General features: G+C 37.0%; 1 protein-coding gene across 1 annotated transcript; it reads right to left on the reverse strand.

Moving 5' to 3' along the window:
- LOC139137474 (EF-hand domain-containing protein D2-like) lies at positions 1-21,856 on the reverse strand. Its single transcript, XM_070705598.1, has 4 exons — positions 21,522-21,856; positions 4,710-4,857; positions 3,708-3,842; positions 1-2,957 (listed from the first exon to the last, which is right to left on the reverse strand). The coding sequence occupies exons 1-4, from the start codon at positions 21,686-21,688 to the stop codon at positions 2,820-2,822; spliced, it is 588 nt and encodes a 195-aa protein (XP_070561699.1). The 5' UTR covers positions 21,689-21,856; the 3' UTR covers positions 1-2,819.
- Between the last annotated feature and the right edge of the window lie 5,559 nt (positions 21,857-27,415).

Here is a 27,415-nt window from a genome sequence, read left to right on the forward strand (position 1 = left end):
TTTTCCTTGAAACTTGAAAGCAACTGGTATTGTTTATTTGAGCTTGTAAAGTGAACTTTGACATTCTCTTAATACTACATTTTTCACTATCGCTATGGAAACTGACACCGGATTAAAGTGAAAGACCTAGAGGCCAGAGATTGCAGCAAACAAGTCAGGCGTTTTTGCATAATGAATATTTAAATACCTCCTCTCCTGCACACCCCTATTTCTAAATAGTTTATTTTTAAGAAGCCCATTGCGTTAAGTGTGGAATAATTGCATTTCACTAGTAGAATAGGAGTGATACAGTTCAATTACATTTTCATGATTATGAAATCTGCAGGTTTTTAATTTCTTTGTACCATTCAGTCCATGATTAGTGATTGTAAAAAAACTTACATAATTCAATACTGTGATGTGGTAAGAAAGGTTCATAGTATGCTAAACCTTACATCTTTGATTCCTAGTTCAGAATCTTTCCTTACGTGTCTGATCTAGGCAAGACCAGCTCTAAGAGCAATACCTAAATTTCACTTGTACTGATGCTACTCTGATACTCTGCTATAGCTGAGGATATTTCTTGATTGAAACAGCGCTGAAACTAAGTATTAGAAATTTTATATGTACAAAAATAAATCTTATCCAATTAAAAGAACATTTTTGAAACCCAAGAAGTATAGCAATCAATGGCATCTGTATGAACACAAGTCCTGTTATCAAATATAACTTTGAATATTGAAAGAGAAAATATACAAAAGGTAAACTCCTGTGGACAAGTTGCCTCATGAGGGCGCCCTACCAATGGACGTCACATCTGGCAGAAGACCATGATTGTTGGAATGGAAGCAAAGTCTTTCAGTAAAAAATATATGAACATCATAACTTATTTGCTAGATAATTTGATCGGAGAGCATGCAAAAAATGCTTGTTTCTGATTTTCCATGTTACAGACAGATGGTGAAATTTCTTGACTTTTGAATTAAAAAAATTGTGGAGTTCTTGATTTTTAGTTGAATACCACAGAAAAAAGATCAAAAAGTTGGTGAAGACTCCAAACTGGAACACTTTTATTTCACAACTGTGAAACATCACCTGGTCTTGAATTTGCTCATTCATATTTGGTTTTCAAGCTTTTCAACCCACTTTGTAATCCCTCATTTTTTTTCGGTGGGATTGTATCAAAGTCAAGGTTATGTGTACTGTTTTCATAAACTATGGAATGCAGCGCACGAAATTGATAAAACAATCAACCTTAAATCTAAATATACTCATAAAAATAATTAACAATAAATTCTTGTCCCTCAAATCTTTTCCTTTAAGATGTCACTGCTGTTTGAAAACTTTACGATAGTAAATGATTTTGAACATTATTTGTATAAATTGGTTTGTTACAACAGGTATTTTATATATGTAAAGCCTGTTCTAGGTCATTCCCTGATGCTTCAAAAGTAAAACCATCTGACCTACTGGACAGTTCAAATGATGTAGGACAGAGAGTACAGTGTAGCAGTTTATGCTATTCATACCCAAAATAATGGTACAGCCCCATTTGTTCTGTGGCAAAGGTGGGCTGCTAGACTCTGGAAACAGGGAAGATGACTTGGTTCAAGCGGTTGTAAAAAGTGTGTAAATTTGGTAATTCATGTAGTCTGCAGTTTCTTGATGCAATGAGAATATCTTATTACAACAGAACATGCAAGGAAGAAAAGTTTCATTGAAGGAGTTCATATTGAAATCCCCTCCCCTTGAACAAATGAGTGTGGCTTTATAAACTAGGGGGAGGGGGGGGGGGCTAGTTGAGAATCTGAATGGATGACAAAATTTCTTCTTTCTTGTGATAGAGAAGTTTTGCTCTGCATATTGTTCTGTTTACTACAGTCATCTATGAAAACTGTGAACATTTAAAATTTACACCATTTAGCATACAATTTTCATCTCCATGACAACATATTGAAAATAGTCAAGTACAAACATCAATAGAAGAGACAAAGAGTAGTGAAAAACTATAAATTGCAAAGAAAGTTTTCTTGGGTAACCCTTGCTAATACAAATATCACATAAAATAACCAATATTTCTTCACTTTACCATCGTAAACTAAGCTGTTCCTTTATGGCATTCTAAGGTATCGTACCTTTCACAGATTTTCATGTGAATCAAATTATCAATTCTTAAATTTGGCCAGTTGATGAAGGTTTCAACACTCAGAGACTGCTGTCAAGGGCTTGTACCACTTTGCTTTTCAATTTTCCCTCATTTTGGGGCATGACGGTTGGGACATGAGAGATTCACATCATGTACGGCTTTTGCTTACAATAAATAGTGTACAAGCAGTTATGACTGTGGAAATGAACTTTGAACAAGGAACTCTAAACAGTCTACCGGTACATTTGATCTGAAAATCATTTGATCGTTCGGAATGCATATCGGTATTTCATGTAACTTTATAACTGTATAATTATAGCCACAAACACTGAGAGGACTTAAAAACATGAATACCAAATATGACAAATTATACAAAAGAACAATTTATTTTAACACAGTATACCCCATCACCCACATATACAAGTTAATAATTATTACTTCTAGTTTCTAATTGAATCTCTGACAATCACGATATCCCAGAGTTCCATAATCTGCACATTCCTGAATTTAAAAAAAATCACCTAGCCCATTTTTCAAGATGATTAATTCAACATTTTTTTTCAAATGTTTCCCAGGATAATCCAATGGTACATTCCAGGTGATTGTTGGCATCTTTTATTCAAGGTAGAGCTTCTTCTTCAACATCACATGGTTGCCATGACAACCATGTGATGTTGTTACCGTGGCAAAAGGCTTATGCGCTCAGAAACTGAGCCTGCTTTTCTTTGAAAGCTTGTTTTCTCACTTTAGCTTCTTCCAGCTCTTTCTTCCTCTCCTCCTGTTCCTGTTTGATTTCCTCCTCAAATTTTTTGCCTCTTGATTGTTCGTCAATCTGTTGGAGGAAAGGATGAGAAATACACATCATGACTACAAGATAAACCACGAAAGCATCAGTCAAAACTCAAAGGCATCACAAAATAGTGAAGAAACGACTTGAAGTGCCAGCAGCTGTAACTTTTGATGACTTTTTTCACAGTCTTTAATTTTTGACGTCAACTACAGTTTCTTGTTCTACTCCTCAAAGCATGTTGAGATACACAGTATTCAGCCTGACAGCTCAGTCTGTACAGGTGTAGACTGCATTATCATTGTTGACAAGTGAATTCTGGTCTGGACTAGAATTCAAATGTAAACAATAACAGTACATTTGACATATATAGACGCTGTGTTGACAAGCTAAGTAGTTGGTAGTATACATATGCTTTGGAAGTAGAATAAGAACTTCAAATTAACCTACAAAACCAAAATGAAGAAAAAAAAATTGACAAAAGTTACAGCTACTGCACTTTTTTATCAGAATGACTAAATCACGATCCACTTGGTTTGTAGCAGACAACACAGGTTAGCAATTTATCTTAAACCATCTGAAAATGAACATATTTTGTGAAGGTATTGAGACAGCAAGGGTTGTCTGTCTTTGCAATGATGAAAAGTGCAGTGGAAATAAATGACAAGTATATATACACAATCTGTTAAGATTCCACTTCATGAGTGTTTCACTGTACTATTCAATTACAATCTATAATTTTTTTACAGTGCATTATTTACTGGTCTGCCCTTTTTTTGGAAAGAATATACTTACTTTTGCAGCGAAGAAATTTGCGGCTCCCTTCACGCCTTCCTTGTCCACTTCAATTTCTGACAACCTTGCTAGTACGCTGAGTCCGCTGTCTTCAAGGAGTTCACCCTCGTTGGCTTTTCTGAAGATCAGCAGAAACTGCAAAGGAAATTTTGCCATGACGATAAGGCGACAAAGTGTTTGAGAAATTCTGTATTTCAACAGAGATGTGCATATGCTTAATAAACGCATGTTGGGTCAAAGGTTGTAGATAATAAATTGCATTCTGTGTGAAATGTGATCCATTAAACTTTGTTTATTCACTGAGCGTTTTTATCAAATATGACTGTATCTCACATGGTTTGTGTGTACCAGCAACATCAATAAAGGAATTTCGTTTTTGCCATAGAAATTTCTGGCTGAAATTTGGGTTACACATTGTCCCCTACAGTCTCAAGGCCATTTGAGTTCCACATTGTTATAAAACATTGGCACAGTCACTATCAGAGATCAGAATATAAGATAATAATTTTAGTGTTGCAGCCCATGAAGGCCACCAGGAAAATACTTCAATTGCTCAATTAAAAAGTTGGTTGGATAACAAAAGAAATTTCAAAGTCGTGAATATTTTCTGCTTGTAAACTTGCTCTTTGAAGATGTTGTGAGCAGAGAAATATTGCGGATTATCCATTGTACAAATTTTATTTTTGTCAAAACATACATTTTGCTTGATGGTTGAGAATGTTATTCTTTGGGTGCAGGGTAAAAATGTGACCTTAATCTGGAAAACTACTTCCTGAAACTTTCAAAGTAAATCTTGGTAGCTAAAATCACAATTATGGACGGACTTTGGCTCAATTTATTTTCAAAGTGCCATTAATCCTTCATAGCAAATAGTGATTTAAAAGGGCCATGAATTATTGGTTTGGTGGTCGGGATTGAAAGCTGGTGGACATTAGAGTATGTTTCTTTCACAAAATGTAGATTTTTTGACGACATATTTAATAAATATATGTAAATACCAACCTCTCTGAAACTGATCATGTCATCATGATCTTCATCTACTGTCTTGATCATGTCTTTCAAAGCAAGATGTGTCTGTGGTGCATCAAGCTTCTCCATCATATATTTCAACTCCATGAAATTAATGAAGTGGTCTCTGTCTATGTCGTACCTGAAACGATGAAAAAAGTAAGAAAAAAAAATGAAATAATTCTGTTTTCTCGTATTAATTATTGCTACATGAGTGTTTTTTCTCCATGTTCTTGAAAGGGGTAAATGCCAAAAAGGTAAGTGCAAATCAAGGAAAAAACACAAGAATATCATGATGGCAAAGTTTTCACCCTGTCACCACAATGGTATGGTCTGAACCTATTGTTTTCTGTTGTTAAGTTGGACCTCAATATAAGGAAATAGGGGTAATAGCATTAAGGGAGCTGAAACCATGAAACACACACTGACCACACAGCCTGCATTCATCTTTGAACTATGAATGTGTGTCTGAAGATACAGACTTTGCAGAAATCTGGAGGTCACAGACCACATGCAGTTCTGTGTCAGTGCAGGAATTATGCACCTGTTCACACGGAATATATTTAATATTCCCATTAACTAAACATGTACTCTTCATATCAAACTCATTCCATGAATTACAGAGCATCTGTTTTCCCACGGAAATGATATTGTTTTCCCTCAAGGAAGTAATCACTTTTTCAAGGAAGTAATATTATTTTTCCGATTGCATTCTTTTCCCGACTAAATATTCTGTTTGAAATTGTTAAATTTTCGGTACTGTAACTGAATTTCTATATTGTGCTTAAGTAGTTTAATGTAAGTTATCACAAGTTGGTTTTTGATATAAGAATTACACACGCTCAATGACCTATATGTTATGAGAGAGTACCATCCTTTTCCACACTACCAGTGTATCATGAGTAATTGTACACTTCCTTGCAGTACAACTGAAAACTCATCTGTAATCCAAGTCCTGCCATCATTTTTATTGGTATTAAGGTTTCATGAAAATCATGAGGTCTTGCAGACTAGATGGCCTGTAACTCATCTGCCACACGTCCATACCTAAACATCAAGGATATGAAACGATGATATCTTTGCCACTGATGAGTGACTTTCTACTGTGCGGCTGTTTCTATATTACCAACATCCATGGTTTCGGTCTCCAGTTTTGTCATATGATGGAGCAGAACCTTAAAAATATTAATGATGTACAACCCTTTCAGATCACAAGAATGAAAATAATACTGTTTCACATACTATCTATAATTTGAAACTTAACACAAGAACAATTTACAAACGTATCTATATGCAACTTCTGATATGTTTTAAAGCTTCTCATAAATGCCTTTGAGCAATCCTTCAAACAACTACATGTGCCCGCTTTTTATTGCTGATAGAGGGCGCTCACACTAAGATTTCCAGTCAATGACCCAACCAAGGTCGAGGTTAAATGTCTAACAAACATGGGATTGCCTTGACCTCTGCAGATAGAAAAGAAATAAAATATAAGCAGTGCTTGATTCTCTTTCCAGCTCAATAAATTGATGTGTTACATTGCCAGTTGCTTTCTTGAAAATGCTGATTAGAGAAAAATAAGATTTTCCCCTAAAATGCATCCGGGCAAATCTACCTCAATTGAAAATAAAGAGAAAATTTTGCCAAAAGCTATGAAGAGATATTCAGTTATCTTTGCAAGCGTATGAGCAAAATGTTGCTGAAACTTTGTTTTTGAATTTTGCCTTTGGTTGACAACTACATCAGACTGCAGATTTATCATTGGTGAAGTTCAAGTCACACTGGCAGGCAAATACAAACACAGTCGGAATTTCACAATTATCTTCAGAAGGTTCATAAATTTTTCATTGCTTCTCCGAGGCTGAACATGAACTTATCCATAGCAATAATGTCAACAATATTGGTAGTTAGACAGAATGCATTTCAGATATACATTGTAAATGTGGGTTTCATTGAAATTGGAAAACACATCTGTACATGCCTATGTGATTTGTTATACGACTTATGACGTGTTGCTTTTTATTTTACATATTTCTTGAATGTGTTGATCTATGATTTCAATTTCTCAAATGTTTCCTTGGTGAGGCTGCTATAGCATGCAACTCAAGGACATTAAATGCATGTGGAACATTTATTCATTTACAACCAATCAAATGAGACTAGAATGACTGAAATGTTAGGATTTTCATAGTCATCCTTGGGGACCTGTCAATGTGGGCAAGGATGGGAGAATGGTTTGAGAAAAGCTGGTAATATTATTCTGTTATCCATTGTAGTTTGATAGTAAAGACACGTGCATTTTAGATTTAAATAATGAGTATGGGTTTTTTTGAAATTTAAAAAATACATTTGTACACATGCCTATAATGTGTTACCTGATAAATAATGTGTTGCTTTTTGTTTTATCTTATCTCTTGAATGTGTTGATACATTATTTAAATTTACCAAATGTTTCCTTGGTGATGTTGCAATAGCATGCAACTCAAGGACATTAAATGCATGCGGAACAGTTATTCAATTGTTGTTAACAACCAATCAACGAGACTAGATGGCAATTTTAGCCTTTCATGGATGTATATCATCCTTGGGGACCAGTCATCGTAGGCAAGGAAGGGCAAAATGGTTTGAAAACACTGGTAACACTGTTTCATTGGTCATACATGACATTTTCAGACCCTGTCTTCAGTCTCATTTCATTATATGTGGGAAACCTACTCTATTGAAAACACTATGGAGATGTAGCACAGTACTGGTGGCGATAGGAAACACTACCACTGTGACCGCCACTCCTAAAACTGCTTAACCACCACGAAAACATACTGCAAAACCTTGGATCAACCAAAATTCTTTACATCAGTTGTTTATGAGTCTCTGCAAACTCCGTCCCAAACAAACCCAGACCCAGATATATTATATTGTTGAGTTAATTTTTGACAGCATAGTGGGTAAGAAAATCACCAACATGGTACCCTAAAGGGAGTAATACCATTCAGTATTGTGTAACCAGGTATGATAACTATTCAAATTTGACTAAAACTTCATTCTGCATGTTTGAAAAGCATGTTATGTCAGTTGTGGGTGGTACATACTATATTGTTTTGAGTTCACCATGGTAACCTACTCTGTGCTGTCAGTAGTAGTTTGGGGGTTGGAGTAGCGGAGGTCCCATACACAACTTAATCTTTTGGTTTACCTCTTCATATGAAGGTACAAAATACCAATGTTAGCATTGTATTTAACTACCGTATTTGTAACAGATACTAGAGACTATTTTATGCTTGAGATTGTAAATCTGACCTTGAGTTCAAAATCTAGCATAAAAAATTTACAACATCCATGATTCTGAGAAAAAATTGATTCAAAAACAGGATTGGAATGAGAAAATAATATCCCCGAGTTCTATATTCTTGGAAGCCTTTCCGGAATATGCCAAGACCAGGAATGTTTGATGTTCTCTTGGGAAAGCAGTTTAAAAGCCATTATGACATGGCTACTTCCATAGGAATGGAACGGAGTGGTGATAGACATGACCTAGTAAGGACAAGATGTGGTCGAAAATAGGTCAGAGTTGAAAATTTTGTAGGACAGCAAAATTAACCTAAGGCCCGGAAAGCCTGGAGGGACTTAAGTGACAAAAATACCAACATAGACTAATTACATATTCTTGATGGTACGTGTACTTCAAGATGCATATGCCCGGGGGGATATGCAATACAAGTAGATTACAGTGGCTGTAATTTTGCGTATTTTGGGAATTTTTATTCACTTTATTGACATATTTTACTCTGCTACACTGATTCACAGGAAGTGATCCATTACGGAATGAGACATGACCATGAGACAATTCTCTTCAAATTGTAATAAATCTTTCATGTGCACCTCAGTATGTCCTACAGCTCAGTCTAAATTTGACATCATCAGTTTCTGAATGAAACCAAATTAACCCTTTCTTTAAAATTTTAACTCTGCTAGGTTTTAAAACCAGTTTCTGTGTCACTGCAGTCCTGACACGGTTCATCCAGACTGCAATTTGAAACCCAGCTGGTGTGCGTCTAATGATCTCTGTCACCGTGAAACACAGAGGGGCCCCTGACATGACACCGGATGATGTACAACACGTGATCCGACAGACTCACCGTTGCACTCAGATGATTCACACAGTTCATTGAATAACATTGCATTACGCATCACGGCTGAGTGCTCGCTACCACGCACTTAACATGTATTACAATTCAGCCTGCAAATTTCATTCACCAATTTCCGAAAGAAAGTGAATTCACCCAAAGTTTGTCTTTTCCTGTGGCTGGGTTTAATTGTTTGTGGATTAACACATACTCTATGACTTTGAAATGAACTGGTCAAAGACATCTTGGTATTGGTACACATTATGTACGGCTTCCTTTAAATGAATTATGCATATTACCTCACTGACTGCCACGATGGAAATTCAAAAACACAGGACGTGACTCAACACTTCGAAAACAAAAGCGGCTTCCCTTATTGGAACTAATTTTTACCATTGGCTTCTTGGAAATATAATCATGAAATATCTTTATAAACAAACAGTTTTGGAACCTCTTGGCTCAAAATTTGCTTTACTACATAGGGATTTACCGTATTAGCTGTTTGTGTACATGACTCAAAGTGTAATCTCTCATTTCTATTTCTGGACCAATGTTACACTTTTGGCTGTTACATCATGTGTCACCCACCTTCCTCCTATTCAAAATGGACTAAACTAAAATATGGAAGACTACACATCTGCACTGATATTTTAGGAAAAAGAACTTATTAACCTAAAAGTGGTATTTACTCCACTGTGGCACCAATTGACCTATGAAATATCTGCTGTAGATCATATCATAGTCATTGAACTCTTTGTTTCATGGCTCTTTCTTGCGGAATTTTCAGCTCAGCAAGAGTAAAGCTTCTAAAAATGCCAAACTACACAATTACTAATGACCTTTGACCCCAACAAGAATTACAAGTAACATGACCACTGGCAGTTTCGTATAGCCTAGCATGAACTATATCGATGTCTTTAGTATTTCTCTTTCATGGCTGTATCAAACAGGCACAGTTCAGTCAGTAGAGGTCAGTCTTTACAAATTGATTTGGATTTTGTGATAAAATGCATAATATAATGAAAATATTTCAGAATTTTTAGCAACTACCATCACACCCCTTCATAATCCAAAATACAAAATTGCACCAAAGGTAAAGAAAAATATGGTGACTGTTACATATCTTTTGTTCATGCTGAAGTGCCAATGAAAATTATCATCCACTGTCTACAAGCAGAGATTTTGTAAAGGGAAGTGCCATGGTCACTTTTTCAACGATTCCCCCGAGTCCTGTTACTAAGTTATCGCTTTGTAGAATCATGGCAACTATATTTGGGATAAACAGAATTGCATTTTGGGTTCCCAACACCATCTGTGTCCTCCCAGACATTAGAAAACACTGTCACAAATCAGAGATTTTATTTCCAGTCCTCATTATGAGAAAAAATCTTGACAAAACCAGGCTGCTGCAGTAATGAGAACAGAGCTGTAATGAAATCGCAAAAGTAATTATCATTATCGCATTTAACTTATCCAACCCACCAGTTATTACATTATGTCATCATGAATGGGAATTCAATTTCCTACCGCAAAATTGAAAAGTTTCTCTAGTGGGGAAATAAAACACAGTGTACACTTTTGGAAGATTAATTGTTTAGTTTTGAAACAGTTTTTTCACACAAAGAGTTGGGCAAAATTCTGATAAAAAAATCAGTTCCTAATATTTATTTTCAATAAAGGCTTTCAGATCCTCTGAAATTCTCAGCAGGGGAAGAAATTAAGTTAACCGTGCACAAAATAAGGAAGGAACAGTGTTTTTTATAAAATTCTACTTCCCTTCATGGAACCTTTACTGCTCTGTCTTTCAACAGGTCAAACTAATGAAATAATGGACACTTTGGCTACCATTTTGTTTTGTGAATAAATATTTTTGTAAAAACCTGGCCTGTGCAAAGCCTGGGCAAGTCAAACAAATATGATCAGGGAGATTATTTTTGAAGTTGAATGTGTAGTATCCAGTGACCGTATTAAAACCAAAAGCATCATGTGATGTGATATGCAAGCATCATGTCATTATTACACAATAATTCAACTATTTTAAGAATTAAAATATTTTCTAAAATTGGTCGCTTAGAAATTTTACAGGGTCGATATCATGGCTGCCTTTACTTGGACACCTGGCAGATGCAGTGAAAAACGCGATAATATAGCATAATATGTGCATTTCTGCATTTGGCATTGACATTGACACACCTCAAAGCTCCACTAATTGTAACTTTTGATGAATTTTACATTTGTTTTGTTCTGTTTGTTAAAAGACAGTTTCTGGTGCTACAACTCAAAACCCATGTCCACATGCATCCAGCATTCAAACTTTTCAATACAGTCTGTGTGTGTCTAATGCCCAATGTTATTTTTGACGACTGAAATCCAGTCTAGACAAGAATTCATTTGTCAACAATAACATTAATATTCAGACAGCACACAAAGCATTATATTCACATAGACCCTGGGGCAGGATCCTCAGTACAGGGTCTGCAGTCTAACAAGTTATGACTTATGCTTTATATTTCAACATATTTTAAACAGGAATGAAATAAGATGAAGCATGTGCTGTTTTTTCAAACAAACAAAGTGAAAATTTTGTAAAATTTACATCTATTTTGTCTTTAATATAGGAGTTTTGCAACAGGCAAAAAACATCAGTAGAAATAATGCTCACGGTCGTGATTGCTCTAAATTTATTACAATCATGGGAAAAAAAATCAATGCAAATAGTAAATATTTAACCCAACTCCAATTCCTTTCTTAAACAGTTCCATTGTACTGAGAAAACTATATGACATTGGAATGTATAACATCCAAAAGCTGTTACTGTCCTTGCCCTGTTTGTATGGACTCTTATCATGGTTGAGAAAAAGCCTACACATTCTAACCTAGCTGATACCATAACAATTTCATTTATCTTTTAAGCCACAGTGCTTACTTTAACGACTACGACATAATTACAACACTGTTAGATGTCAGCACCGTGTTGTGATCTGGTTCTAGTCATAATACGCAGTTATGTCAAGTACTGACAGGGGTCATGACCCCTCTTAGGAATGCACAACCTCTTCCGACTTTCGTATTTTCGTTACAATAGCTTTTATCTTTTGAAAGGGAGAAATATTCTAAAACCAAGTTGCATGCCTGTTTGAGACACTATAAATTGGCAAAATAAATGTTCCTGTCATAAATATTATCAGTTTATTTATGAATCCAAAGAAAAAAGTGATCTGCAGGTGTTCATTCTGCGTATTGACATACCTACACGTCGCTGTGCATCATATATCAAAACAGATCATCTTTTTACATTAAATATATACCCTTCTAGATTTCACTCTGAAAATGGACGATTTTCTGTCCATAATTGCTTTCCTATTGACAACACTTGCTTTCACCTCAAGGAAATTATTTATCTCGCACGGTAAAATGATGAATTATTTGCTCAAAAATTACATGAATAACAAATGCAAAGTCTAATTTTTTATGCGACAGATGAGGAAAGATCTGTCTCATGGCGTTCTCTGAAAATTGATTATGTTTGTATTCTTTGCAGGATGTAAATGTTTTCTAAAGACATTATTTCTTTTCACTCTTTATATCCTGAGTTTTCTCATTTCTCCAGGGCATCATTGCAAATATGACCAAAGATGGTTCCACCATGATTTGCAAATTTGCAATTAATTTGCTGGATAGTATATACAGAAAATTGAAAGTCTGGGTTTGCCGGACATATGCTTACAGATTTGTCAACGCATTTAATTGTCTCCTCTTGTCTCCACTAACTTCTGATATCACAGCCAGTACTAGCTTCAAGACGAACATAATCTTATGCACTGTGAAAACCCATCCTTAATTTCAAAGCACAAGGCTTGTTAGAATCTAATTATCTTTTAATGATCAATGATATCATTCTAAGAATAGAAATTAATGTTGCAGAAGGAGAGATTACAGCTCCATTAGCTAAAAAGTTTGATTTATTTTCAATTATCTTATTATCTTCGGTTGGTTGGTCGATTACAATTTCTTGTTCTACTATCTAATCTAAAAATCATGTCAAATTCCCAAACTGTCAGCTTACTACTGTATGTATGTGTGTATATGTCAAATGTTATTGTTGACAACTGAATTTTACTTCAGTGTCAATAAAAACATTGAATATTGCGCATAATATATTTTGTTGGCGGCAAGTATACAATTTTTTTAAAATTTTGATATACTTTAGGGAGAAGAGCAACAAAAGAGACAACTATCTAACAAATTTATATTTAAACTGTTTCTTTGTAATATTGAAAAAAAGGTCGGTTTGTATGTTAGTATACAAATGACCAGTGCATGTAAAATATTTAATTCTGAGCATATTTAGTAGCGGTTCCTGAATGTACTACACAATTGTTATCAGTAAATTCTAAAATTACAGCATTCTGTAATTCAGACATAATGAAATATTCTCTGATTCAGACATTGAAATTTGAAACTATCATGAATTTTGATCACTAATTACTCGTCTTTTGTGTTCCAAATTGCTCTAGGATAATATTAATCATTGAGTGTACAATAACCGCTTCAGGATCAGACTGACTGAATTATAATACGCTGATAAAAACCAATAATCGGTATTAGATAGTTGCAGCAAAGTATTGAAAAAACAAACATTTTTATACCACTGTAAAAATAATTTGAATGCTACCATAATCAGTTCCTCACCAGCCTTTCCTGTCTTGAAACATAATTAACAGCAAATAGGGAAGCAACTTCCTATAAATGTTTGAAAAATTTGAACAAATTCTGACACACACATTTTTAAATTTTTCTCACTGAATTGTATAATTTACAGATAAAATTTAAAACTCTACAGAATTATGAATATATGTTGGGCCTAAAAGTGTTTAAAGATTAGGCCTAAAGAATAAAAGTGCAATGTGTACAATTTATTTTTTAAAACGCTGCAGAACCTGTTATTCAAGATATATGAATAATTGGTTTAAAATTAGCAGAAATTGTAAATGCAGACATACTTTTGGTAATCTTTGACCTTTAACCCTATCCATTGGTGTCAAATTTGAGGGCTGGTTGATATGCAAGGGAGGAACCTGGACTCTCAAAATTTGTTTGAGAAGTTTGCAACAATGTAGCAATTCTCTGATACAATGTATCAACTTTAAGCCACCAATGGCATTCCAGAGACAGCAAACAACAGTAAAACAATTGGTTGCAATTTTTGCATGGGTAGCCTGACACATCAAAAAATAATTGTGAAAGTTTATGTACCTCTTTAATGAAATTCACCATACAATATCATAGGTTGGTAAGATATCTTAAAAAGATAGTGATACAAGGCTGAAAATATCATATTTTACTCAAACTAACAGTAGGACTACATTTGTTGAAGTAGGACTACATTTGTTGATTTAGTTACATTTTCTTTTGTCAAGAGTTTGAACTGCCAAAAATTAGGGGAGCCAGTATTTTGTAACAGTTTTTTTGAACTTAAATAAAAACTAATTAACACAATAACAGCCACTGGACTGACTGACTGTCCCAGTAGTTTTTGAACCTCTAATAAAGGTAATTAAATGCCAATATAGGGTACCACAATATCAATTGGTGAAGTGTCTGTACTGCCATAATCATTTGGTTGCATGGCTCAAGGTACTGCTACATGAAACTGAAAGTGTTAAACGTTGCTCATACTTTCCTACTGGAAACTTTGAACCATTTACTTTCATATCAATGACCAAAGGGTCATGGCACAATGTTTGGATCAAAGAAACAAATTAAATACATACATTTACTAATTTTAGATATTCAAAATAGCCACTCATCACACTCTGCATGAACTCTACTGGAAAAAATTGAATTTATTTCCCGCAATAAGATGGTGAAAACTTAATTGATTTATTTCACAGGTTTTAAAATGAATCCACACGGGCAACAGACTGGAGTAGTATTGCAAAATATTTGAGTTTCCAAAAGATTTGTCACCAAACTATATTCTACCAGGCAGTGCAGTACCTGGGGTTTCTGATTACAATCATATAGATATTTGTCTTGGTGTAATCAATCAAATTATACTGAATCATGCTCCTTATCCTTAGCTGTAGCTGAAAACCTTTATGGTAATCTTCTTGCAGTAGATAGTGCTGGTTACTTTGTTGCTTTCATACACAACAACAAAGCACTGCAATGTTTTGTTAACACATTCGGAGATGCGTCTCGTTCCGAGCATTGTAAACTTGCTTTGTAATTCTCACCTACAAAATACTGCTCATGATTACAGTCACAGTGAATTATTTGTGATGCAATGTTATGTAAGCAGAAGACTAATACGACTTCAACTTATCAATGTAACTGATGCACCATTGAATCATGGGAAATGGTTGGTCAAAAATGCCAAAATAGATCATGATAACAAATTTCAGACCTCCAGTGCAGAAAAAAGATACAAAAAATACAAAGTGAAACTTTAAAGGGGAGAGTGCTTCAAAATGTGAGTTTATTTTTCAAATTCATAAAAATTTTACAGTGGACAGAACTTATACTCAAATTTTCCTTGGGGAAGCTTTATTCTCTTTGAATGATCAAGAATAAAAATCATGGGTCAATTTGCAAAGTTTTGATCTGAGAAACAAATTACCTAAAATTTACTGATATTTGAAATTCAAAATGGCTGCTGATGGCCTTCTGGGAATTTTAGTATTGCTAAATTCAAGATTATATGCTTATCTTAAAAACTTTGCACAATTATATCCCCCTAATTTTGTGTAAAAGAACTTTTGAATGTGTCCAACTGTAAAGAATACGCACAAATTTGAAACTTTTGTGGCACGACTGAAAAGAACACCGACGCGGAGCAATTTTACGAATCACCATAATCCTAGAGGTTCAAGTTGCCTCACAAGCTAGGGGCACGCTCCCTGAGAAAACCAAAATGCTTTCAAAGCGGGGATTGAGTCCACTGTTCTGCGTGTGTGCTGTATTTATTTTCATGATGCCTATTACTTTAAAATCGTTGAAATGAACAGCGTCAGTGTATACCTGCCAGACTTCAAGGAAATTTAATCCTTGCTGGTCAAGGACTGTGCGCCACCTGTTACTATACAGTCCATGTATTTGGTTACAAAAAACCAGGTGTGTAAATGCCAAAACAAATGGGCTGATGTGGAAGCTGCTGTCCAATAGGTTGGTTGAATCTTACTGTTATTATTGAATTATACACAATAGACTCCCTAAGTTGCTGTGAATAGTGACAATCGACCAATCAGATATAACCTTCCGACCCAGCTGCACATCAGCAGAAACAACTCAAGTATGTTAAGGCACGGCTCCCGCAAGGGCGCCCTCTATCGACGAGTGCGTTTCGGTTTTACTGGCTAAATCGGCACATCCTTCCGTATTAGTCAAACTTTGTATATGTATTTTATAAAAAACGACTCCGCAAAATAGTATTATGTTGATAAAATCCCGGAAATAATAATTTATTTCACTAAATAACGGTATTTTTGGTTCGAAAATGGTATGGTCTTTCGAGCACAGAATCCAGCCGGTAGACTCCCCCATATCCTGTAAATAACCACACTGTCCGCGTTGACCTCACTTTCCATCACTAGTGCGACCTATACTGTAAGAAATTTCGCCCCGTATTAATGACTCGCCACAAAATATCAGCTGACCCTTGACGGACGACCTCCAGTACGAGCGTAATTGGGGTCAAACTGTGCCTGCACTTGCTTTCTGGGATAAAGAATTGCCAGCATGATAATGACAAACATGTCAATATAATATTCAAATCAGCGATTTAAAAAAAATAACAAGTTTAGCGGCTGGATTTTGGCAATTTTCTTGTCGTAATTTGGGACTCTAGCCGGCCCGGGGAATCCCTATGCAGGCCCCTGGGGAAGCCCATCCAGGGACCACATACAATGCTTTATGGGTAGAGACAGCTGACTGTATCCTAGTAACGAGGCGGTCGCGTCCATTTCAGCACCGTACGCATTCAGCGATCGCGTCGGTGCGAGAGCAGTTCTGGAGATCGATAAAATACTCAACCTCGCTTTTGTTTCTGACGTTTTTTTGTACATATCGTGAGTAGTGACAACCAGTAGTTGCAAAACACTCCTGTCTGTCCTTGATGAATGATGGCAAAAACAAGTGGTGGGCCACATCAGGGATTAACATGTGCTGATGGCAGCAACCCCGGGCGGCAACCATGATGGCGTAGCCACAATATCCTTCGTCAAACTGCGTTCATTTCGATATGCTCTTGATATGCCAAAGACCGAAACGGTGAAGTTGGCTGACATAAATAGCCGTTCCAAATCTCCCGCTTGGGTCTTTTGCCCACATGAGCTGAAGCCTCGAAGGCTACACTCGCGAGTACTCGCACACCATACACGTCCGCGACCCGGTTGAATCAAGCTGAGCGCGCGCGCTCAGGGAAACATGAATATTTATTAGTGCAAATTTGCATATTCATAAGAAATTTCTCGAGCCTCGCCTTAACGTACTCGAGAAGTCACTGAAATCGACTATTGGAAGGGGTGTTGTAAGGGGTATGTTGAAATTTGAAAAAAAGACATGTACGTTTTATGCAGATAAAATTTAATGCCATTTTCCCATTAGTATGATGCAAGTTACTTTAAAGTTACAAGAATTGGGTCAAGGTGGTGCAATTGAGATCTATAAATTTAAGTACAGACTGCCAAAATGTGACTATGGTGGTAAATTCTCACAATGTTACAACTAATCAAAGAGGAGACGTCTTGTGTAAAGCTTTCCAAGCCTGATAAAACAACATGTACCATTTCAATCCGCACTGAAGGTCAACCTTTCAGAAACCTGACAACCTACAATATATGCCAGTTTAATCCTCTTAGTAATTCCTCATTCAGATGTAAATTTTATTCAACACTTTGGACTTCTTTTATCTAGAAATCCTTGAAAAATAAAAAAAATGACAGGACCAAGGTTTACTGACATGACATTTACTGACAAGGCCCTATTCATGTAATATTTTAAATGGATTGGTTTGTTAGCTTAGCCTATCCCCAAATTGCTGAGGGCTTATAGATATATCCCAAGACAAACATCACTGGCAAAATGACCTAGCATATAAAGATCAAGATACATTACTTGCAAGATACTGACCTGAGAACTTGTTGAAATATTGCAAAGTAGAAGATAGGTGTGTTTTCAGTGGATGACTATTTTCAACTTTGACCCTTGACCCAGGAAGACAACAAATACCACTTTTGATACTTGGCACTACAGATTATGCTTTTTATTTACATGACAAAGAGACTTATGATCTCAAGTAATACTTGGCAACTGTTTTGGGGAAACAGATTCTTTTCATCAGTGACTGAAAATAGTCTTGCACAGAAATGCTTGCTATCGTAGCCTGAAGACAAAAAGATTTATCAATCGTCAGAAAACCCTAGGCAGTGTGACATTTTCATTTCTGACATTATCACCACCATATCACATGAATAGGTCAAGTTGTATGTTTTATATGATTAGTTGGGTAATACTGCCAGAAATGTATTGTGTCAGGGTTTATCAGTTTGGCATGGTCAGAGTAGTCAAGGGTTGGGTCTTTGTGAAGGGGGAAGTAGGATAAAAAGGTCAGAGGTTGGATGTCAAAGGTTAAAACATATTTCCCCCTAATTGCACTCTGAAAGGTAAGATCACTTCCCAAATTGGGATCGGCGTTGACAAATATGAGGATGTATTTTCTGACGTGAATGGCATTACCTAATGCTTACCTTCAGGGTGTGGAAACACACCTGGGTTGGTTGAAATTTAGTTTTTACAATTGTACATATCAGAGACAAAGTTTGAATTATGGTTTCAAATTAAAGAGGAACTCTGAAGAAAAAACATTATGTAATTCAGTAAATTATGTTGTTTAGAACTGTGACATTCGCTTGAGCAAGAAAATAATTTTGCCGTCATCACTGGTTGAGTATTAGTATCACTACAAAACGATGGAAAAGCGACTGTGGACTTGTCTGTCCTGAACAACGTCTTCAAAATGAATAAAAAAAAACTGGGAGGAATCAGCTCATTTGGGTGAAATACCACGTATGATAAATACCATAGAATGACATGTAAATCGCTTAAGTTGTCCTGATCTGTAATGACAGTCAGGACTGTCTCAACATATTGATTGCTTGAAACTTTATTAAAAACTCTATGTACATCAGTTGCTGTCAATGCGTATGATTTGTAAAGTCGCATGAACAAATTAACATGTATATATCACAACATCTCTCATTTGAATAAAGACTTTGTAAAGCTTCCTGGAGTGGATTTCATTATTTCATCACTCAGAGAAGGAAACTGTGAACTTCTCCAGAACTCTCGTCTTGTTAAAATTTTGATTAAAGAAGGAAGCTTTAGATTCAGGAACTTTTTATTTCCCTACAAAACAGAAAACCAAGAACAGGGATGGATAAATGCACAGTCAGATGAGGATATGAGAATGCTCACATGATGCTGCAGGATGTGAAATTGACAGTGCACCAGCTCCAGGAAATACTGAACAAGGACTTTACTTCTGAGATCCTGATTATAATTCATGCCAAAATCTAATTTGGTTTCAGGAAGAGAAGAGTACCTGGTATTTCAATGCTACATGCTGGCTGAGGCTTTACCCTCTTTTTCACCACTAAAATGTTGGTACTCCCTTGCTACCATACAGAATGAATACCAAAACTGGGCTTTTACACAAGCATATAGGGGTGAGAGGGTTGATGCATGAGCTGTAATAATGCTACACTCTTGGTACTAGAAACTGGAATACAATATGACCTGATGACAAGGCAACTGCATTTGACCATTGTGTTTCTGTGGACACACGTATCCTTGCCGAGCTGAGGTAGCATGTATCGAATTCCAGGACGGAAGCGATTCCATGTACATCAGTTATTCAGAATGCTTAGAGTCTGTTATCGAATGATAATGCGGATACAGAATTACGGTATTCCAAGAAATCTAACACCAAACTCTTGCTAATGCTCAGTTAAGCACAAAATTATAATTCTATAATTTTAAACCTTTCCTTCAGAAATACATTGTAAAGCGTCACTGCCTGCTATTCCTTCCATATTTCAACTTTTTAACAAGTTTTTTTATTACATTACTAACAGAGTGACAAATGTCTGTATGATGTTACAATAAAATTAGCTTGATATGGGATCATCGATACATTATCATATTAAATTACGAATGGTTGGAAAATTTTCATTTACCGATGAAAGTGTACACCATGAATGAATTGCAATGAAGGGTGTAAGGCAGTAGCTGATCCAGATCTGTTTATTTGATCATGGCAAGAGAGAAAATATTTGAAGAACATAAACAAACAAAACACAAAAAGAGACGATAGAAAATGTTGTTTATCACGGTGAAAACAACTCTTGATTGACAAGTCAACTTCAACTTGATACAGTTTCTGTCACTGGGGGTCATCCCTCTTCATCCCCCCTCCCCAATGTTGCTATTTACAGATCTGAGGGGACTATCTATCTGGCCTCTACAGGGATGTTTTCTATGGATGTCTTTAGCTGTCCAAGAAAGGAAGGATCAACATCTGGGTCTGGAAGTTGCACTTCAGGGAGACAGTTCATCCCTTCAAAAAATGGCTCTCGGATCTGAAGTTGACAACAATGGTTGCACAATTTTGGTGATCAACAAACTTCTCAACGCAAAATGACCAAACCACTGACCACACACACTGAAAGTCTGACCACGGATGTTTGTGGCTGCAGTACACTAGCTCGAAGTTTTGCCTGGGTATTTGGGTCTGACGGCAAAACCAGAACCCAGGCAAAACCTCGAGCTACTGTCCTGCAGCTAGGATGTTTGATGCGTTTGCAGAAAGACTCCTCTACGTCTTCCGCCTACAAAAACTATCGAGATGTGATGAAATTTAAGATAGATATGAAACCATCAATATATTTGCGAGTTCCGCTATTTCTTCTTGCTAACTGTGTGTCAGGGTACAGTCTTTATGCACAGCCGAAGCTGTACGGTGACGGGAAGACAGACGTGTACTGTCGGCTGTACGCATGAACTTTATAACGGGAATACTGGAATGCGTTGACGTGCACTTGTTATTTAAAATTTTACTCAATATAGTGTTTGACGTCACGAGACGAGAGCTAAAAGCAACAATGCAAATCTCATTAGCTTTTTCACAGGGGAATTAAAGGTAATAGTTCAATAACTGCAGCGGAAGATGCGTTTTCTGACCCATTCTCACACTCTAAAACTAATGTATGAGGAAGCCATTGACGTCAGGTTGGACGGCGACCGCGCAGTCGATGACTTCGCCGGCCGAGCGCCTGTTCAAGTTTACGATGCAGCTGTAGGAAGCAAAAGGTCGTGAACGGCGAAGGCTATGGAGACATGTCACGGCTAGTTTACCCACAGGTCCGTTTTTTTGCAGACGTAACACACACTGTCAATGTGCAAAGACACAACACACCGCTGGGACCGAGCGGGGCTATTAGCTGTAGCGGAACACACAGCATCGTACGCAGGGCTAGGACACTCAAAGAGGTCACTCCCACACCCCACCTTACGTCGCGTCGTCGACAAGTTTGCCCTGCGCGGAACTCATATTGCATACAAACAGAACACGCATGTCCATCGTTCGCTGCGTTCGTACAACGACTAACACTCATTTACTTACTTTTTAAACATTTTTTCGAAGTCTTTGATCTGTTTCCTTGAAAACTCTTTGAATTCAGTGTATGGATTGAATATGTTCGATGTGGCAGGCGGTTGGGCGACGTCTTCTCCCTCGTTGATGGCCGTCCTCCTCGCCAACTTTGCAGCTAATTCGTCTGTTTCCGACATCTTCGTCTCTAAATCTTGCTCTCTGCACTCGACGACAACCGAACGTGGACTTGTCTCCTCCTTGGGCAACGAACAGGTGGAACTGGAGTGTTTGTAACACTTGATCGCGATGTCAGCTCCCGCAACTGCGATAAGGAAGTAATTTCTCGGGGTTTCCTATGAAGTCTCGGCACTGCCCACGTGTTTACATGAGTCACGATCCTCTCGTAAGATAGCCACTTCCGCCGGTAGAAACCATTTACTGCAGGGTGGGAGATATACAGAAATAGTCATAAGTTTCATTAGAAAATACTTCAAGTGCAAAAAGACGATTATTTGATGACCCTATAATAATAAGCTTACATTGTGATAACTTTTACGAACATGCTTCCATTTAGGAACTCACTCTTGTTCTTTAACCAACCTGACATAAAAATTCGACCCCTCTACCTAATAGATTGCGCTGGAAAGCTATCAATCATGCTAATATACGTAAAGTATTTACAAAATCAGCGGCAGTTGTTTACGGTTTCCTTATATGGACAGACAACCACTGCGCGAACCTGGCCGGAGACGTTCCTACCATTCACGACAAAACAAATTCCAGTAAGAGCTCAAGTGTATACAACAATCATCGTGCGTCTCTGCTGGTCAGTGTGCAAGACTTTGCCAACGTTGATGGTCGGCTTTTGACTGAGACATGACTTTATCTCGTGACCGATTTCTTTGAAAATGGCATTGACTTGCCACCGGAACGATGGTGTCCAGTGGAACCGTTGGCACTGTTTCAATAAACCCTAATAAAAATAGTAAAATTTTCAATTTTACATATTTCCTCGCCGTGTTCTCCACACCGCTAAACTTAGACTCTCCACAGTCGCTGTGCCTTGTTTTGTTCGCGCCCACGATGGGCCTGCATTCGAAGGCTACGCTGTGCAGCTGTGAGCACGCGCTGCCAGACACAGCGACTGTCGGTTCTTGCAAGTATATGAATATTCATAAGGATAGTGACGTCAAAAGAAAAACCTATCTAACTGGGTTTAGTGAATATTATACTAGTAGCTAGTAGACCTATATACGCGGTATGTTTTTATTTTTCATTTTTAATTTTATTTGGCTATGGTACTTGTTATTTTTAGTTTGATTAACGGATGTGTGAAGTTCTATAAAGTACCCGGATCAGGCAGAAATCCGACCGGTCGCTTGCAAGAACGTCCAGACCCTGGGATTCGCGTCGCGTCTCTGAAGAGCGCGCGCGTGTTCAACAGGGAAGAACGCGAATCGCAGGGTCTCTGCCAGACTACGCTAAACTGTGTCATACTCAACTGTGTGTACGCAGCTTTTGTTGCTCAGACCACAGGCAACTCAGACTAGTCTTGTTGAACTCTATGTTTTGCTAAAAATAAATATCAGATAAAGTTTACAACTAGGCCTACTACTATGTTTTTGAACTTTCTGTATTTTAATTGTAAATATTCATATATTATTGTTTCCTTTTATTTCAGTTTTTCCCTTACATTTTCTCCCGTTTTCTGATATATTTTCCTTGCACAACATTGTATATAGCAATAGTGAATAAGGAATGGTTTGAAAACTAAAACGACGACTACTACTGCTTTACTACTACTACTACTACTACTGCTGATGATGATGATGTTATAATTCTTTGTTTATTTTTTGTTTGTTTTTGTTCACAAAATGGGATAAGAAATCAAAACGAACTCGGAGGGAGTGTACAAGTCGCCCGAATTTCGGCGACTTACCCTGACACCAGAATAGTGCGAATGTGGAGGGTGCATTTGCTGCAACATAGCTATACAGGAAGTTGTTAGCAGAAGACAGAACATTTCCATGGTAATCATGGGTCAAAGGTCAGTGTCCCAACATAGAGCCCTGTAAACTACAGAGATACCACTTGGCGTAAAAAGAAATCATCGTAGTTTTGCGAAAACTGAAAATTCCATTTTCCCCCATAGATCGAGCACTGGAATGGCGGCCATTTTGAATTTCAGCATCAGTAAATATGTAAGCTAATTTTTTCCTGTAGTACCAAACTTTGCACGGTGACCCCCTGACTTATGTTCTTGATTTGGTAAGAAAATAGCAAAACTTAGGAAATTGTGATCAAACTTTAATCTTACACTTTCGAGGCGCCAACTACCTTAAACAAAGGCGAATTACTACCAGATTTCACGAAGAATTTTAGAGGTTTCTGGAGAATGGAGTGGTCCAGCACTTAAAAAACGACAAATGCAATTATCCTTTTTAAAATTATAAAAGTAAATATAAAAAATTAAATTCTGTTTCAGTTGCAGAACAGAGTACTACATTTAGCTTGTGAAGTCGCATAAATTTAAGGTGAGTGTGTTTATGTCGGAATAGGGAAATGTCGTTTGTATTAGCAAAGCTAAAGAATCTGTGTTTAAATTAGTATCAATTATTAAAACACAAGTCACATTTGTTCCGGTTCACTGGCGGTATTGGCTAAGATACAATAACACGGACAGACGAGGTTAATAGAAAGTCTAACAGACTGACAGATGACTTAAGGGAATTCGTCGAGAGACTGAGTCCAGGAGGGCATTGAACTGACCGTACAAAGGGGTGAATTTTTCCAGGGTAGCGAAAATATACTGTGAATAAAAGGTGCTGGCTGAAGATTGTTAAAGCGGTTCTGACACGCTTTTGGTCAATTTAGAAAATATTAAAGGGAAACAGTCGTCGGAACTGCGCCTGTGCGAGTTTCTTGTTTACAATCAATGTATTTCCTGCAAGATATCTGGATGCACCTCATCATTCTAGCTGCAACATTTAAATTATACGATGTAGATTATGACAGACATGTTTCAACTGTCATCAATCACCATCGTACCTTGGATACAGTGTTAACATCATTGGTCGTATGGACCCACACGACCTTTGAGCGCAGTTCTGACGACCGTATCCCTTTAACATTCGACTAAAAACTCAAAAAGTGGAATTCTAAAAAATTGAAAGATGTATGTTCTGACAACTAAATAAAATCTTGTTTCTAAATGTGCCCACCTGGATTATGACCACACTCGGAATTTTAATTGTTCATCTCTTATCCTGGCAACAACATTGGGCGTCTCGTGATTTTTACTGTGACAGGTTATCGTTGACAGGGTGGGTTCGGATAATTAAATAAATCAAGTTGGTCAAAGTTCCCGGTTTTGGTCTGAATTTTCATTTCTTTCTTTCATTCTTGTATCGTGCGTATCATCCACGGAAGTGAGAAAAAAGAATGTCGTAATCCTGAATTTTCACTTCACAGTCAAAGGTATGACATCGTTTGTGAAAGTTTCAATTTTGTCATACCTGACAATGGGGAGATAGCTTAAACTCTGTCAGAAGGGAACTGACTTTAAAATTAAAAGAAACAACTTCAATTTGATCGATGTTGCGTCGATGATTGATTGTTGTGCGCTTGGATGCAAACTCGTTTCTGCACGAAACTAAGACAAGTTTTCCGCGAGTTCACGTTTCGTCGTAGATCACCTGTCTCTCGCTGGTTAAACTGACGTAAATGGACAGAACTGTTGCTAAATACGATAAACATGTACATCCATCAGTCTTCTTTGCGGTTAAAGTCAGAAAGTCTATTATGGAAGTATAGTATCAAACGGGACGCGAAATGAGTACCATGGAACGGAAATCTTTCATCCTTTTGCTCTTGAACAGTTTGGTATATTGGTAAGCTACTTTGCAAATGTTATACCGAGGTTTAACCACGGGGAGAAAACTAGCAGGTCTCGATATTTTCCTATATTCTGAAATGGCTTCTGTAAATCGACTACGAACGTATTAGCGTGGATTATACTTGTTTTAAGAATGGTTACAATTAAAAGCTCTCTACGCCGCCATACAGGCCGTGAAGTTCATGAATGCATCCATCTAGAATAATGCAGAAAAACAGAGATTATCTTCATTAGAATTCACTATTACTTTGTTTGCCAAAACAGAGGAATTTAAGTTGGAAAAGACACTGGAGAAATGAATCAACACTGTGTACGATCAGGTAAAGTTGCACTGCTGCTGTGTCCTAATGAAAGGTTGTTCGCGTCTGTTTGACATGGAAGTCATAGATTTTATATGCCGACAAGAAGGAAGCAAACTTTTAAGGTAAAATTCGCCTCGGGGACACATTTGGACTTTCAAACTTTTACTATATAGTTTTGGCCTACAATCTGTGGGGGAGGGGGGCTCATTTCGAAGCTCATGGGGTAAGTAAAATTTTTACAGGCTTAAATTTGTAAAGATCGAAAATGTTATTTTTCTCCATAGAGTTAACACAGGGGTGACGGCCATTTTGAATTTTCAAGTGTTGGTAAATATTAGGTAATTTGATTCTTCTACGCTAAATTTTGTGACCATAATTTTTATAATTGATTTCGACAGGGAATGGTTAAAATTTCCTATATATATTTTTTTTTTGGGAGGGGGGTATTTATCAAAACACTTTCGTTCAGGGCATTCTTGTTCCTAAAAGAAAGGGTTTGCCGAAACGTTGTATTTTTGTCATTATCAGATTAAAATCACAATGCGAAACAAAGCGTGGGTTACATAGTAAACATTGCCCTGTAAACAACTTTGTTTTTGTCATCGACAGATTAAAGTCGAATGGAAACAATGTGTATGGGTGACACAGTAAAAACTGCCCCTTTAACAAGCCTGCAAACAGCATCATGGCCAATACCTTTGATCTATAGCTAGTCGGCAGTAATAGAACAGTAAAGGTGTTTAAAGCTCTCCTACAAGTTCAATCTTTTGCGTTCATTATCACATGCATGTGAGTTACGAGTTCCTTTTCTCGATTTTCGATGTAATTATAAATATTACGTGAGCTGCAGGCATGCTGAAAAAAATATAGAAAAAAAAAGTTGAAGTGACCGAGAAGCAAAGTTTCGTCTTCACCACGTGACTTTCCTTTCTGTGAAGATGTTCGTGCGTCTTTGTGGTAACATCGACAAAACGATGACATGACACAACGAGCAAAAGATCAGGACGGGGGAATGTTTGCATTTGAGTTAACTTGACTGCGTGGAAACGAGGAGGAAATACCGATTGCAGTGATTCAGCCGCATATAGTGGCCGGCTTCTGATCTGGCTTGCTTTGGGTACATGAATGTATCAACGGAGAGTGCGCCCTCTGACGCTAAGTTTGAGAACGCTCTCCGTGACATTATCAAGGAAAAAATGTTGAAAGCTGTCTCAGTCTCCTACATGTTCTATCCATATAGAAGACGTCGCCGTATTGGCAAGTTTAAAATGAAAGAAAAAAAGCCAACGGTTACAATGTTACAACGGTTACAATGTGAGCAGTATTAGAAGTCTGGTCATATTTCAAGAGTCAGCAAGGCTTGAGAATAGACACAAAATAAACTTTGTTCATCATTTTGTAAATAAACTACAAAGTATTCATCCATAGGGAAATGACGTTGTAGTTGCATTACATATGATATTTAAAGGTTATCCCATCAAGAACAGCAACTAAATTTCTTATGCACCAACTTGAGCATTTCACACAGGAAGTCATACAAAGAATAATGTATGATGTTACATTGTTGTCATTGTTAATAGCTCTTACATATTAACCTTTATACGATATCGGCTTGGCACCATGGGCAGTGGTTAGGGTACGGTACTGAACTCACTATCAGAGGATGGTAAGTTCGAGACCTAGTGAGGGAGCTGTCATTATTTACGGCCTGGGGGAAACTGGAATAT

The sequence above is a fragment of the Ptychodera flava genome, chromosome 7 (genome assembly GCF_041260155.1).
Source record: "Ptychodera flava strain L36383 chromosome 7, AS_Pfla_20210202, whole genome shotgun sequence".
Classification (NCBI taxonomy): domain Eukaryota; kingdom Metazoa; phylum Hemichordata; class Enteropneusta; family Ptychoderidae; genus Ptychodera; species Ptychodera flava.